The sequence below is a fragment of the Frieseomelitta varia genome, unplaced genomic scaffold (genome assembly GCF_011392965.1).
Source record: "Frieseomelitta varia isolate USP_RPSP 00005682 unplaced genomic scaffold, Fvar_1.2 scaffold_282, whole genome shotgun sequence".
NCBI classification, from domain to species: domain Eukaryota; kingdom Metazoa; phylum Arthropoda; class Insecta; order Hymenoptera; family Apidae; genus Frieseomelitta; species Frieseomelitta varia.
The window spans coordinates 187,505-205,391 of NW_025110015.1; the positions used below are offsets into that span (position 1 = coordinate 187,505).

General features: G+C 23.9%; 1 protein-coding gene across 2 annotated transcripts; it reads right to left on the reverse strand.

Moving 5' to 3' along the window:
* Positions 1-981: 981 nt before the first annotated feature.
* Positions 982-17,685, reverse strand: LOC122529279 (arylsulfatase B-like). Of its 2 annotated transcripts, none has more exons than XM_043655236.1 (5): positions 17,405-17,685; positions 5,595-5,773; positions 3,250-3,480; positions 1,464-1,619; positions 982-1,311 (listed from the first exon to the last, which is right to left on the reverse strand). In XM_043655236.1, exons 2-5 carry the CDS (start codon positions 5,760-5,762, stop codon positions 997-999), a joined length of 870 nt encoding a protein of 289 aa, XP_043511171.1. In that variant the 5' UTR covers positions 5,763-5,773; positions 17,405-17,685; the 3' UTR covers positions 982-996. The 2 variants fall into 2 exon arrangements, with proteins under 2 accessions (XP_043511171.1, XP_043511170.1); XM_043655235.1 differs by lacking the exon at positions 17,405-17,685 and adding an exon at positions 7,754-7,951.
* Between the last annotated feature and the right edge of the window lie 202 nt (positions 17,686-17,887).

Sequence of the window (17,887 nt, forward strand, 5' to 3'; positions counted from 1 at the left end):
CATAAAGATGCGCCTATCAAATGAAAATTCAACGTAGCAGTTTCGAATCATTAAATTGTTTATCCAATTATTAAAAATCTATCGTCTATTTATTTATATCTTTCATTAATTTTTACCGATTGTCGACTTATTATATATACTAAAGAATAATTTCCATTGACTTTATCAATAGCACGCTGCAGAAATGATATATGACTATAAAATGTAAATATATCATTGATATTTAATAAAATTTTTAATAAAAATTATGTCTACACTTTTGTGATTCATAAATAAAACGTTAATTTACGGAATTAAATATAATTTTTTTTATATGTTCTAATATTTTAGTAAGTATTTTGTAGTTATGAATTATTCTGATATTTTAGTAAGTTTTTTGCAGTTATGAAAAATACGTCAAACATATAATAATACAATATTTAATATAAAATATTTTAGTGCAGGATAAGACATTCGTTATTAGTAAATACTTCATTTGAATAACAAAATATTCGGATATTAGAATATTCGGACAATGGATGTTCGAATATGGGCAGCTGTAATAACATTAATCATATTTAATATTTCATAATGAAATATAAAGTTTCTTAGAGTGTTGAATTTAATAATAATGGAAAAAAATAAAGCAATGTACTTATTTCGAATCGAATAAATTGAAGATAGAACATATTATATATTTTACTTACAATAAAAAGAATTTTTAATTAAAATAGCAATGTATATAATATACTGATATTCGATGTTAAATTATCTTTTTAAAAATTATCTAAGTAAATAATAGAGTGTTTAAGCGAAATGAAAATAGTAAATATACGTTCTGTTGTATTTTAGTTCTAATATAGCTTTTAAATGCTAAATGTACAAGAAATATATCAGAGAGCAAAGTTTTATTATTTTTTTATATATAATATAATGTCTTATATTAGATTTTGTAAATTTGTCACGATTATCGCGTAATATCGATATTATAAATTTTTTTAATTGACATGTTAAATATCAAAGCAGAATAAAACAGATAATTTTTTGAGCAAAAAGATAATACTTGCCTGCTTGAATCCTTCTTTCCAGATTGAGAATATATGAAAATTTAGCGATCTCTTCGTCTGGTGCTCGCAATAGTTGATCTTCATTTCCTTTATGCGGCGCTAGATGAGCTAGGTATAAAAACATTGGACGACTAGTATCATGATCGTTGATTAGCCGTACAGCTTCATTTGTAAATATATCTGTAGCATATTTTCCTGCGGTGTCCCATGCTACTGTAAGATTCCGTCTCATGTCAAAGCCTTTATACTCGCTATATTGCGGGTCCTGTAAAATATTTATTATACAAAGCTGATTTATATTGTAATGTTTGTATTCTTTGTATTTTATTCGAAAATATGATGTTAATCAGAACATAATGAATGATATAAAATTTGGAAAGTCTAATTGTTATGAAATTGATTTTTAAGTATACTTACTAGTTCCTGTGTAATATGCGTGTAATAATCCTGAAGACCGTTCCAATAACCAAAATGTGATTCAAATCCACGATACGTTGGCGTGTATTCTTTTCTGAAATATCCTAGATGCCACTTTCCCACAGCATGTGTTCTATAGCCTATTTCTTTCAAGTACTGAAATAAAGATTGATTTGGATAGAAAGCAAATAAATTTTTTATTCAGTTACAATTTTAAGGCTTTATAATAGAATAGAGTATAATTAAACTAATAGATAATAATTTTTGTTCTCAACATTGCTGTTTACAGTCAAAAAGATATTTTGCACAAATAATGCTAATCAAAATAATTTTTCAGATAAATATTATTTGCTTGTAACAAGAAATATTTGTCGATTCAATTTTGTTTCATATAATACTAGTAAGATTGTTGCATCAAAAGATGGTAATAATGAGCTAACAAAAAGTCTATACATGTCTAATATATGTTCATTTATATTGAGTTTTGAATTGATAAAAACAATTGGAGAGCTATTTTAAAAGGTAAAAGAATCGTGGAGTTATTAGTATTATATCAGTACTTATCATTAATGTACTGATGTTCGAAGCTTTCATTAGAAAAAAAAATTATGTAAAACTGAATGAATATTTCATGTTAAGAAGAAAATTGAAATATTCGAATTGAAAATTCGAAATATTAGAAAATTTTTTACATTAGATTTAATTATTTAAAAAGTTTCTATTACGTTCATCCTTAATATTAACGGCAATAAGAAAGAATTTATACAAAACCATAGCATGTGAAATGCATATACTAGAAGTATGATTTTTTTATTGAATTTTATTTTTCATGAGAAATATTTATTTACTAGTAACTTCAGTAATATATACAATTTTTTAATAATTAGAAAATCAGTTAGATAAGTTAAATTTTAATAAAAAGATTGACATGTTTTTAAAAATTAAAATACATTATTTTATGTACTCGTAAAGATTTAGAGATTTGTTTAGAGTAAAATTCTATAAATCATATTATGTTGCTCATTATGCATTATTTCCTATATTTATCTCATGTTTGGAAAAAATATACTTGGATCACTTTTTCATTTAATGTACCGTAATAAATAATTATAATTTTATAAATAATTTTGAAGTTATAAATAATTTTCTTCTTTTATTAAACCTAATTTTCAATCTTTGTTTCTTAATATTTATAATACGTAATCGATTAATATACGTAATCTTCGTTAAAAAGAAAATTAAATGCAGTATGAACATTTATGTATGTACATATATAATATAACATTGTGCCATATACAATATAACATTGACAACGTGGAAAAAATCTATTCTAAAAATAGTTTTTTATTATAGTTATTTGCGATTTAAGATATTCTTATTGCAAAAAGTATTTATTCGAAATTACAATATAATTAAATACATTTTTACTAATTAATCTACAAATTTAATTAAGAAGTATAAAAATCATTGGACACTGACAATGCAAGATTGTTGGATTATATCTGCATGGTACATCAAAAAATTGAAAAATTAGTTTAAAAAATTTGGAAAATTTTTAAATTTTAAATGTGATTTTTTTTAATGTTACGGAAAATTTGTAAAAAAGAATTTATTTGTAATTTTTAAGAAATATTTTAAATAAGTATAATTAAGTATTTTGAAATTTTTCAAATTTTCGATGTTTTGTTAACAATTATTATAATGTAAATACATTATATTAAATGCATTTTATTATGAAGATAAAAGTAAAGGAAACTCACGTAACGTAATTCGTGCAGAAACCTACCTCGGGTAATAGTTTTTCGCTTAGAGGAAGCCCTCGTGGTTCGGCTGGGTAGAGAACAGAGTGTTGCATACCCAGATGAATCGGATTTTTTCCAGTCATTAAAGAGGATCTGCTTGGCGTGCACAATGCGGGAACGTAATGATTATTTAAGATAATGCCATTGTATGCAAGGGCGTCGATGTTCGGTGTAGGGATTTGATCCGATCCGTGAAAGCTTACATCGTTCCATCCCTATGCAGTGGTTTTAAATAAATATCTTTCAAACTTGCAACTTTGAAATCATCGGGGAGATGAGTATTATTATTATCTTTTATTTTTAGTATATCTTACTTTTTTATAATGTTAGAACTATCAATAGATGACTATAATTAAAATAGTAAAAATAAATACGTATACTTACATGTTTTTTATCAATAAAAATCAATGTCAATACGAAACTAATTAATTTTATGTAATTTTATGTACAACAACAAAAAATCTGAAATCCGTTATTTTATATTTTTTTACATTTATGCTTTTATTTTTAGAATATTTTTCTTTTTATATTTATTTTTTTGTATTTTCTGTAATTAAATCTTTTATTATATAGTGAATTATTAATATTAATTAATATTGTATATTTTATATTTACAAAAATTCTTAATATTAAATTATTCATTATAAAAAAACATCTTAACTATTGAATTATTAATATTAATTAATATTGTATATTTTATATTTGCAAAAATTCTTAATATTAAATTATTCATTATAAAAAACCATCTTAACTATTGTTTTTATATATACAAGCTGTGTTCAAAAAGTTTGGAGGCCTTTATTGGAAAGAGCGATAGATGATATTTTAGGATCTTGGGTTTAGAGAGGAAATTATCTAATCAATCTAATGAAACAATGGATCCACCAAATGGCATCAGCCATGCATTTTTTGTAATTGAGTTGTTGCTTATATACGAGAACAGTATTTCGTGTTTTTAGCGATTTTTAATCGTGACGGAATAAAAAGCATGCATCAAATTTTGTTGTCTCAAACTTGGAAAAAGTGCCTCGGAAACATTATAAATGATTCAGATAGCTTTTGGAAATACAGTTTTATGAATGGTTTAAAAATAAATGGATTTCGATAAAAAAATATATATATATATATATAAAATAAGTAATAAATAATAATGAGCAATTATATATATATATATATACATACGCAAAGTGTCCCATATGAAGCTGACTATTCGCTATAGAAAAAAATGCTTCAAATAAAACTTATATATATTGTTTCAAGGAAGACATCTTATGGTGGTCACAAATCTTGTCCAGATGATCATGTTTCCGAAATTTCAAGGTAATCTTTGTCTTTTTTAAATAAAACTGTATATTTTTGAGTTCACCAGGAACATGGAGCATCATCCATTGTTTATGTATTATATAATTCTTTCTCCAAGCTCAAGATCCTAAATTATAATCTATCGCGTTTTATACATAGCATCTTCAAACTTTTCAAATATACCATGTATATCTTTTACCTTATCGTTTTTATATATTCAAATATATTTATATTCAAAAGTCGAAAAATTTTAGAGAATATGAGTTTTTTTTAATAGAAACTGTTAATTAATTAAAACAGTTTTTATTGAATTTTTATTGAAAACGTGTTTTCTTTCTTTATGTGTTTTTTCAATTTAATACTTGAATATCATGCATGTGTGATTTTACTGGTACTATTATTTATTTAATATGCGCGACTTTTGTTGTCAATAATTGTTTATGGTTATAACATAATAACTTTAGTTGCTTACAGTTATTTGAATTCTCAAAATTCTCGATATATATATTAGAACTTGTATATAACTAGATTTTGGTTAATAATTTATTCTTATAATCCATTAATATGAATAAAAATGTTAAAAAAAGAAAACAAAAAAAGTATCATCCTACATGGGAGATCATAACATTATGTACTATTCATACATGACCGAAAATAAATAATGCTCATTCTTCTTTACTATCTTGAATATTTAATTAATTGATTAATGAATTAATTTTTTCTAATGAAAGAGATAACAATAAATTCTCCATAAAATGAAATATTGTTAAACAATGATAAAATGAATGAATTTAAATACAAAAACAATTTAAATACATTTTTCATTATTATAATTATACAATAAATAAAAAATAAGGATAGTTTTATTGCAATAATTCCTAAATCACAGCATTTGAACATTAATAACATATAATTTGCAAAATACTATAATGCAATGTGTTAAAACATTAGCTTTTTATTTAATAAAATATTTTACAAGCATTCTATATCAATTCTCTTATCTATCAACTTACGTATATATACTTACCATATCATCAGCAAGAATAATGATGATATGTGGCTTTTGTTTAGTTGTTGTTGATGGAAAGATCGGCAGTGATAATAAGGATGAGAAAAAAATCGCACCCACATTTATTATCATGAACTCTGAGAGAAATAATACAACAAAAACCTGTAGTATCAACGCCACATTCATCTCGAAATTAGCTGTAACAAATAAAGAATTTCAATTTTATAATTTAAATTTCATTTTAATTCTATTTTAATAAAATTAATAGTTCAATCTTTTACTTTACTTTTTACTTTTGTACTAATTTATTAAGATTTCCACACAGTTTATGGAATTGATTCTATATATAATATATGTACAATAATTATAACTTTACTAATTGTCATCTTAAAAATTAATCAACATTATAAATTCTATTAATGAAATTTTGAAATACAAATATTCATAAAGTTCTATTCTAAGATGAAACGTTTAATATATACAAGTATAATAAGTAGACAAAGAATGTTATATAAATTTAAATTTTAAATAAAGGACATAGAACATATGTTACAATAAATTCTTAATAAATATGTAAAAAATCTCAATCTAATAATAAGTATATTATATAATAAATATAATAAAAGTTCAATACTAAAGAAAATTTATAATGTAATAACAGACATAATTCAATATATATATATATATGTATATGTATACTTATATATAATTAATGATATTGAGATTATTTTTACAATATGCATAATATTTGTAACAATAACGATAATATAATAGAAACTCATAGTAATACAATAAATAATAAACAATACAATACATAATAATGTAATATATTAACTAGAACGTGATTATTTACTTAATCAATTAGGATTTCTGTTATCAGTAGTCTTATGTTTGATGATAAAATTCATATTTAAGTTTGTATCTATTATATTTTTCTCCTATCCTATAAAATCTTTTCTTTATTAATTTGTTGATTATTCACTGCATTAAATGAATATTTATTGGTTGGCTGAATATTGATTTTGATGTAGGATAATTTAATGTAAGATGGATTAACAGATGGATTTATTATTGTAACAATAATGTTACAATAAAATTTAATAATAATAATTAAAAGTTTGTGTGATAAGATATACAAAATAAATAAAATTGACAAAATAAATAAAAGATACGTATATATATTAATATTATATTAAATTTATATATACTTAAATACGTATTTATAATTACACTATAGAAAAAGATTAAAAATCTTATTTTAAATACAAGAAGTTTTTGATTGTTTTTTCTCAGATCACACATTGGTTTCTTCAGATCAGACATTAATTAATTCGAGGTCTCACTGTATTTAAAAAAATGTATTAAATAAAAGAATAAGAGCATCATATCAAATCTCTTTTTATGTCAGCAGAATATTGTTCAATCTAGGAAATCTATAAAAATTTTTGGATATTTCTTGTTACTATCATTCATATTTTGACGATTTATGTTCAAGTTCGGATAAATATACATAAATAGTAGTTAATAGATTTGTTATAATAATATGTGAGTTTTATCAAAACGTGTTATCAAATTAATGACAAATAATGATTAAAATAATCTGTAATTTTATGATTAAATTTACGTTATGTTATAGAAGCAAATTTCTAAATATTTTTAAATGGTAATATCTCCATGTGCAAATTATCGGTAATTAAAAGCCCATTACTTCAAATAAAGTTATAGTACGCTTATTCCTATTCATTAAAATTCATTTAAAAAAATAGAATTTTTAAGCAGCATTGAAATTTTCTACGTTGCTCTCGATATCAAAATTAAATGTTCAAATCCATAAAAATAATATATAGTTCAATTCATGCCGTAAATTTTAAAATGGTCAACTATTCTAAACTTATTCATGTTTATGAAGTATTCTCCATCATACAATGAAATTTATTTCTGAAGTGTTGAAATTATTCGGATTTCTATACAACAATCAATGACAATAAAAATTAGTTTGTCTTTTGGTAATTTGTTATTTTCATTTAAAAATTCGATAAGATTGATTAGAAATAATAATTAGAAATAACACGATTAAATGAAAAAGAATTAAATGAAATGAAATAACCACATAAATAAATACGGTTTTTTTTCAAAAAAAAAAAAAAAAAAAAGGAAATGGTAAAAATTTTTCTTACATTGATGGAAAATAAAAGCAACCGTCGTGTGTCCTAGTATTCGTGATAAAATGTCCATTTTTTCCGTTTACGTCCGGAGAGCATCTTCCCGTGGAATCAAAGAAATCAGTTTCGTTCAACTGATCTTCGGCAAGGCGAGAACCGACTGACTGGGAAACTCGAGACGTGTTGGTTTATTACCACTTCAGATTTTCTGTATGGCTAGCGGTAAGGAGCAAAGGGAGGATCTGGAGCATAACGAGGATGCTGTTCTGGGGGAGGAAAATAGAGAAGGTGAGCGCGAAAAATCACAGCGGTGTGGTGTACTTATGTACGCGTGAAAATTCAGCATTCTTTTTAAGTCATTAGGCTTTTCCGTTGCATGAAATTATTATAATTTTATAGTATTAGACAGATCAACATGTTTTTTTAACAAAATAAATGTTTTATAAGCACTGAAATAATAAACACAGCCCTGAGATAACTTTAGACTTTTAATATTACGAATATTTTATTCTATCAAAAAGTTTCAAATTCTTTGTTTCTAAAATTATTAAGACTACGCAAGTCTTTTCAATAAAATCAATGGTAACTTTTATTTAAATGGAAATATTTTAATTAAAAAATTCACTTAAAAACATATGCATTTTTTCCCAAATATGAAAGATATATAACGTTCATATATAGATTTTATTACTGTTAAATTTCCAAATTTATAAAAAATACCTATAATAATGTATTTTAATGTTTAAAGACATGCAAATTTTTCTATTACTATTTAATTTTATTTACAGTTTTTTCGAATTATAAATTATGTATTTTGTATTCTTTTTTTTCAATTCTAATAAATTGTTTTAAATTTAAAGAAGAATGAAGGTAATTTAAATGTAAAATATTTATATGTGAGATATTAATTTTAGTTAATTTAAAACAATATTTATCTGCTAATGTTTAATTAATCAATCTATATTATGTATATATGATTACCCATAATTTATGCCTATATTTTCCTACTTGTTGGTAAATTAAAGGAAATTAAATTGTAATGCTTTTGTTTGCTGTCATAAGAGATATTACTGTTGAAATCAGTTAGAGATTTGTTCGGTTGCTTTGAAGTCAGAATTGAATGTGTTATGTGTTCACAAAAATTATTTTGGAATATCAGAATTTACATCTTACAATTTACATCTTAATAAATTGTTAATAATGAAACTTGTAATTTTTTATAATATATGTGAAATTGAATGTAAGTGTATTATAATGATGTAATATAAACGGTTAAATAATTTTTATATATTTATCAATAATTTATAAATAAAACATTGTAAAAGTTTTTCGAAAATATTTTGAAATATTGAATGAATATAATTTTATGCTTATAGTTCACTTACAAAATTTGATCAATATTAATTAATATCTTTTTCTACAAAAATTTAATTGTTAAATTTTTTATCGTTTTGTACAAAACGAAATCATTGCGATCTGCAATATAGGTAAAAAACTAAATTTGCAATTAGAACAACTGATTTAAAAATACAACATGACATCCAAAGAAGTTGGTAATGCATGTGAAATTGTGTTATATACACGCATGTTTTGTTATTTAAATATTCTTATTTGAAAGGAAAGTAGTAAATGTGATAATCACTCAACACGATTTGAATGCACGTGAATAACAATAATTTGAATAGAAATGTGTAGAAATTAAAACATGCGTTTATTTTATTATAGTTTTATTTTTTTTTTAACAAGTTAATTAAATATTCTATTATACACATTAAGTATTTTGGTACGATTGAGTTTAAAAAAAAAAAAAAGATTAACCAATATGCATTATGATTTCCGAGAAAATCTGTATTAATAAATAATAATATATTTATTTTTTTAATAATCAAACTTTTTATCATTGTACATTTGTTTCTAAAATATAGTATATTTTATATTTATTGCAACTTTATATCTAATTCTCAATTGATATATAATTGAGCTATAAATAATTTGAATTACATAATTAATTAAATTAGACAATTTGAATTAAAATATTTAATTTTGTATTTGTTAATGTTTGTATTTGTATTTAGCGAATTACATAATTAATTAAATTAGACAATTTGAATTAAAATGTTTAATTTTGTATATTAATGTTTGTATTTGTATTTAGCTAATAATAAAATGGTCTTTAGGTGAAAAAATATTGATATTAATTATCATATTAATATGATATTAATATTATGATAAAATATTAATATTATGATCTTTGTTAGATGAAAGAATGGCATAATATTTTAAATCTTTATTTTACGATCGGTTATCGGTGATCTAGTGACACTAGTATAGAATTGAGAAGCAATAATTTTTATATTTCGGGAAATAGAAACGATGTAACTTTTAATATAGCGTTTCGATTTGATCAATAATTCCTACGGAACTATTATATCAATGAGAATAATACATACTGTCGGAACGGTAGCGCAGTTTGTCAAATATGATTTGAATAATAAGATGGAAATGTAAATAAGCTTACACGCTGCCAGTTGCAATGCATGATTAAATTTGTATGTCCAGATTATCATAAACAGATTATTGCGAAACTCAGTTTGCTAACTGTCGCTAATTTCTTCGATTTATTCTGATTGTTTCTCCGTTGTCTTGTAAACAACATTTCATTATTCTATATTTTTTCTATATCTTTGTACAGTCAAGAAAGGGTATTATATTATCGTGTGTATATCAGACTATACATGGAAGTTAATATATTAAATTAATATATTCTACATTTAATAATTATAATAATATAATAATAATATTAATTTTCATTAATATATATCTATATTAATATATTAATATTATGGAAAATTAAATTAATTATTTATTAATTTTCTGTAATTTTAGCAGATATTTCAATCAATCTTACAATTAGCATGTAAAAGTAACTAAAGTTCTTACATTAATTTTTGATTTATATGATGTGTCTGATAAATTATCTGTAATGTTGTGAATTAAAATTCGATAACGTGTTATTTAATAATTTTGTGGATCACCATTAAACTGTAATAATCAATGTAATAATTAGTACAGTAAAACATTATTCTTATATGACAGTTTATTTTTATACATACTCATAGAATATATATACTAGTTATTTGACAAAAAAAATTTAAGACCCTGTATATTATAAACATAAATACTTATTTAACTAATATAGAAAACGAAAACAGTGGAAACTGAGTGCAATAAAGTTATAAAATTATTCAAATTATTCAATAAAATTATAAATTTTTAAAATTTTTTCAATATTTTTGTTGTTTGAAATATTTGTTTGATTCTAATTTTATTTGATAAAATTGATATTATTTATTTTTTCAGGGATTCTGTATAGATCACAGATCATCGGACTAGAATGAAATATAAGAAGTGTTCATGAATTAAACATTTGATGGTTAGTTTCTAGATTTCATTAAATAGAAAGCAATTTTTTATATAATTGGATCAAAATATTTGAAATTTTATACATCGAATTACTATTACTATTTTTACTTAAAAAGAGCGATATACAAATATTTTTATTGCCTACTGTATGTTATACTATATACGATTGCACTCTTGATTATATAATAATGTCATACAATATTTTATAAAATTCTAAATTATAAAAATAAATTTCATAATATTTTATCAAATAATTATGTAGCCCTACTTTGATGAAAGTAGTTGGATTCCTTTCAATTAATTAGTTAATTAGTTAATGTATATTCAGCAAACAGAAAAGATATAGTGAAACATGATTTATATTGCGAATAAATTAATCAAAATCGAGCATGTAACTGGATGCGCGTTAATAATGTACGAAAGCAAATATAAATAACAGATAGATTAATTATATCGAATATATTTATTTTATTTATTTACATTTTGAAAGTTATTTGTGCTATAGAAATTCAATTTATTTATTACAAAGTCTACTGCATATAGTTTTGATATTTGAGGTTAACATACATATTGAACCATGATAAATATATTTCAATTTTAAATCCTTGATTTAAATGCTTAATTTTTCCTGACATTTTCATGACAGGAATATCGCTTATAATTGCAATTTATTTTATAAAATTAAGTATATTTCATTTTTGGATTTTCTAGACACAAAATATTATTGAAGAGTTCTAATAAATATAATATTATACTATTATATCCCATGTTTTAGATGTTTTAGATTCTAAAAGTTATACAATATATATTTTTAAAACTTTGACCTGTAATATTTTTCATTTCTTATACAATTTATTAATATGTTTACTTTTTCTTAATGTCAAAAGTCAATTATTTCTTGAAGATTTCTTAAAGATTTTTATTACGTATTTATTTAAATATTTTATCAATTACTTAATTTTGATCTTTAAATCGATAAAATTTTGTTGAAAAAAATAATGAAATTGAAAAGAATTTTTACAGGTAATTTCAATAATTGAACTTAGAGTTTCAAAAGTTAATTTTAATAATAAAAAACTATGTTAAATGATATCTTTTTATATCTTTTTCTTTTTTAGCGATAAAATTTTGTAGACAGTAACAGTTTGCAAGGTGATTTGTTTGAGATATTAAGCACTTAAAAATATAACATAAAGAATATTAAAAGGTTTAGTAGAGATATGTTTTTATATTTGTGTGATTACAGTATTGGATAAATTATATACTAAAAATTAATACAAGAAAATAATGTTCCAACTAACGATTTTTTAAATTCTGTAATTAATTACTATAACTTCATGAATATAGATAATTACGAATGAACATAAAAATATTTCCTTATTGCTAGCATCTTTCAAAGCAGAGTTTACGCGAATGCGTATTATATTTGAAAATTGGTATAACTTATCTAACTTAGTAAATGTTGAAAAAAGAAATAAAAAGAAAATACGAAAAGAAAATAAAAATACAAAATAGTACTATACCGTGTCTGTGAGAAAAATAATTAACTGATAAAATGTATGTCATTACAATAATAAACAATAATAATATTTGCAATAATTTTGTATATTTATTTCGCTAAACAATTAATTTATAGTGTTGTATAATGTAAAAAGAAGACGGATGATAAAAATGATTTCAAGATGTACACTTTTTTATTTACAATTTTGTAAATTGTATAATCTTTATGAGGTGTAATGATGATATAAATCGTATTAATTGTTAATATAATTTTTGTACTTTCGGTAAATATAGTTATTTCGTAGAACTTATAAATTTTATCCTGATATACTGCAGTAAAAGTTGTGACAAAACTTACAACTCTTGTTCAAAATAAGTTACATAGTAATTATAATTATATAATTATGAATATTCTAATTAAATTGTAATTCTTATATCTTCAAATACATCAATTTTAAATTTTATATTATCTTGTTAATTATAATTTGATATTTCATTCAATCAAAAAGTTAATAAATATCAGTATAATTATGAATTTGCTGAAGCGAGTTTTTTATCTTTCATCTATTTAAGATTTAATTTCAATTAGAATATTCCTAAGGTATGTGAAATGCTATAAAATTTATTTCTAAACAGTGCGGACGGAGGTTATGCACTGATTACCGTAGTAAAATGCGCGAGTACACACGACACTGCCTGATTTCATCAATTTACGTTCACTCGAGTAATCTTGTTCATACTTAATTCACGCATTTCAATTCTTTGAATAAACTAGGTGGAATATCTTATTCTTTACATTCTTTTCCTAAATCACGTATTTTTGCATATTAACCTAAAAACGAGATTATATCAAAAGAAGAATGTGTTCTTGTACTTTTACATCCGTAAAAGATAGAAAACAATTTTTACCAGCGTAACAAAATAAACTTTTTTAAACAATATTTTATTTGAAGTGCATCAATGAAAACTAAGAATAAAAGATGAACGTGTTATTTTCCATGGATTATTTTACATTTTAAAATAATTTATTTTTTTATATTTCTCTAGGTAATTGGGTAAAATTTATTTGCAATATTGAATTCGATAGAATTATTGTGATAATTGTGTGATATATTATTGTGATAATTTGAACATGGCACGTATCTCAATTGTTGTCGAAAAAGTAATAAAATGATAATTGACAAAAGTATTACAAAATATAAATTTTATTTTTTATTAAGATTTTTTGAAGTAATGTGTTGTATTATATTGGATAAGTATAATAATAATAATAATTAAGTGCTAACGATAAATAGTAATGCTTATTATATTTAATTGTTATTCAGATTGAAAATAATTTTTGTTTTTTTTTCCTGAAAAATTAAATATCAGATATATATATATATATACATACCTTATACATTGTTGTTAAAATATAATTCTGAGCATCTACTGCAATAAATAAGATACATTACTTCAAAACTAATCTGATGTGAAACACCATAAGGAAATAGGCAAATAAAATTTAAAAAAAAATGGAAATATTAGCACTTTTTTGCATAATTTTATCTAACATTTTATTAGGACATTTTTGGAAATTTGATATTTTTAATACATTTTTCTTACACACACACACACACACACACACACACACACGCGCGCGCGCGCGCGCGCGCATACGCACACGACACATACAGTTAGTACGGACATTTAAAACAGGTCACCTGAATAACTCGCTTATTTTCAGAGATAGAAGAAAATGTATCGGTCCAGACTTATTTGATATTGAGTTGCTCATAATCTGATGTTACTAATTTTTTTTATAGGTGGAGGCGTCAAGGAGATATAAAGGTCAACTCTGTTTTTTTAAGCGGAACGATATGGTTTTTTACTTACCTTCTGATAGAGAATTCCAAGACGAATACAATGACCTATAATGAAGATCATTCAAGGTCACTCAAGGTCATGGATTTATGAATCACCCTATATATCGCGAGTCATTATTTGACTCGGTCGTTCCGATGAATGCCAATAAAGTGGTCAGCTCCAAAAGAAATATTTCTTTTGAACAAGTTTGGAAGTCTTCGTGTACCAAGGCCGAGCCTTAATTGTCATTTGTTCAATTGGAATTTGATGAATTAATTGAAGAATTATGAGAGATATAATGCGGTATGATCCATTCATTAGAAATTTTGAAAAGGAAGGGAGAGGAAAAGAGGACCCCGAATATAAAATTTTAACGACGGATCTTTCTTCATTTCTGAAATATTAATAAAAAAACTTTAGGTATAATACATTGAGCCTTGTCTATACAAATATTACAAATTCAAACTATCTTCACTGCATTAGTGTCATACGATCGTTGTCACTGTAATAGCTGTTGACATAATAGCCATATTGTTTTCAGTTTCTATAAGATGTTGATCTTAAAATCCAACATCGACGGATTTTACCAATAATATATAGATAATTGGTGATCGTCTTACGACGGTTACAAATATATAAATAAATAAGTATAACAAATAATCCAATCTAATTCTAATATGGATCATGCAAATCTTATTAGACGTTAGTAACATCTATGTAGACAAAATTCAATGTATGTACCGAAAGTTGATATCAAATTTGAAATGATACACTCTATAGGAGTATTGAAGTCGATATTGCGTAAACAGTTCTTAGACATTCACCGATAATTAATATACCATTGGCCATGTTTATACAAAATGGAATTAATTCAATGTATTGTACTCAAAGTTTTTTATTAATATTTTAAAAACTAATAAAGATTCATTATTAAAATTTTATATTGAAGATCTTCCCTCTTCCCTTCAAAATTTCGTTTCATTTTGATGAATGTGTCATACCGCACTACAGCCGAATTATGTGTGTACGTATTAGTAAACAAATTTGAAAATAAATCCTGCATCGACCTCGTTACCACTAAGTATATAGTAAGTAAGTATGTAACAGCACCAAGTATGTGATAGTAATGCAATAGTAACAAATGTTGACGCACTTTAGGCTTCTTTCAAACGAAGATATTTATATCACTGATACAAGTATCTTTCTCTCAGATCTTTTTGCAGAATGAATCTTGGGCTTGGCAGAAGAGAAAAAACATGGCAGTATTTAATGTTATCTATTGGACTTCATGTAGGATTAGGAAAATTTCATTGTAACAATAAATTATTTCTATTAATTAATTAATGGATTAATGGACTAATATTGATTAATTATTCGCAAATTATTTTCCATTTAAATTATTTTATCCAAACAAAATAACAAATAATCACAGCACAAAGTGTAGTTTACTCAGCAAAATTAGAACCTATTTAGAAAATTATTTGTAAGAATAAATTTAAAATACATAATGAAGTAAAAAATTATTTTATTTGATAGCTAAATAATCAAATATTTTCGAGAAAAACCATCTTTTATTCACATAAATTAACGCAAGATTATTTTAAAATAACATCAAGCCAATACAAAATATAATTTTGTATTATTTAAATAATTGCCTTCCAAATATTTTATTCAAACAATGGTCAAGTCTGTATTTGTTGTTCTACACTTCGGCGTCAATTTGTTTATCTTAATGTCTTAACTGTTGACTTCGTAAAGTATTGCCAGGGACCAAAGTTCTCGATATACACGAAATCGATATACATACTATCATGATACTGAATTGCGCAAGAATCGTTGTATGAACGCATCCATTTGACTACGTGTATACTTGGTATTCATCATATGTATATCACGATACAAATATTTCCGTGTGAGAAAGACTTAACTCTTATTTTTTGAGAGTTGGGCGAGAAGCTGCGTGCACAATTGCATATGAAGGGTTGTAAAAAATATCTGTTATAATTTAATAATCCAAGAATGAATATCGTCAATATATTAGGTTCAGATTTGGGTTAATATTTTTAATTCGGTCGTCATTCCGTAAGGCGATCGGCAATACTTGTATAAAATAGTTATCTTCAATAAAAATTGTCATTTTTTGTTTTATTGTGTGGAATGTAATGTCGCAAACAAACTGATCTCTTTTGGCATATGAAATTGCGAATAAGATTTCATAGAAGTCATTTATTTAGATTTGTAAGATGTGACAAAGGTAAAGAGCGATAGTTGATATACCGGTTATGCTTATAAATGTATTACAGATGCATACATATGAGCAACATTCAATGTATTAATACCGGGAATTTTTGTTATGTTAAATGTTAATTGTTATGTAAATGTTAATTTCTACAATATATTTGAAAATCATTGAAATTGATAATGGTATCCGTTTTTTAGATAATTATCGCACATTTGTTAATTTCTTCATGAATGAAAAAGAAATGTAAAAGAAAAAAATGTGAGAGGAGAAGGTTGCTACTTTTTAAGCGAACAAAGCTTAATAATAAATATAAATAACTATAGATAATTATTGAAATAGTAATCATTAATATTACAATTTTGAAGCAATTAAAATTAAAAAATTAGAAATTGTGAAAATTTTACTAATTATGAAAATAAAAAATATTTTTTGTATACACAACAGATTTGTGACATAAATATTGATAACATAATAGATCGAGCATATGAGAATTTATCAAACTAATTTATAATATTATTCGCGAATAGGAGTTAATTTAAAAATAATTCTATAGACAATATTTTATGCAAAATTCGCATGATGCAATGACTATGATGCAATGAATTATGTGTAATTACATTATGTGTAATAAAACAAATATAAAGATAACAACTTACTTTAAATTACGGTGTTGTACTTTCTTATTCACTAGGTTGATGGAGACTGCTATTCTTTTAGTTTACGCTTAACTCTCTCTCTCTCCTCTCTCTGGCACGTTCCAACAACCTCGAGAAAAGTTTTTGTATTTCGTCCATGAACGGTTGTGACTAATGAAAGGAAATATCTAAAACCAGGCCCGAGAAAATATCTAAAACTGTTGCATTATGAAAAAGATCATTCGCGCTCGATGAATTTTTTAAAATAAATAATGTTGCTTTCTATGGTGCATTTTTCTAACAATAAGTTTCCACCTCTGTTACATAACCTCATTGCAAAACAGTACAATACTTAGTCGATAACATAGATACTGTTGGGAATTGAAAAGAAATCTCGCGAAAGAAATGCGAAACTGATTGGTTGTTTTGAATAAATTCAATACGTTCTTAAATATAAGGATACCTATTGGCCGAAAATGTCACACACAACAAACTCGTGTAGCG

What these genes read in the sequence shown, in the direction of transcription:
- LOC122529279 (XM_043655235.1), bottom strand. Translation starts at nt 7,811, where the DNA reads ATGGACATTTTATCACGAATACTAGGACACACGACGGTTGCTTTTATT. An exon ending in TGCTTTTATTTTCCATCAAT is followed by an intron (nt 5,774 to 7,753) that starts GTAAGAAAAATT and finishes TATTTGTTACAG; the next exon opens with CTAATTTCGAGATGAATGTG. An exon ending in TTATTCTTGCTGATGATATG is followed by an intron (nt 3,481 to 5,594) that starts GTAAGTATATAT and finishes ACCACTGCATAG; the next exon opens with GGATGGAACGATGTAAGCTT.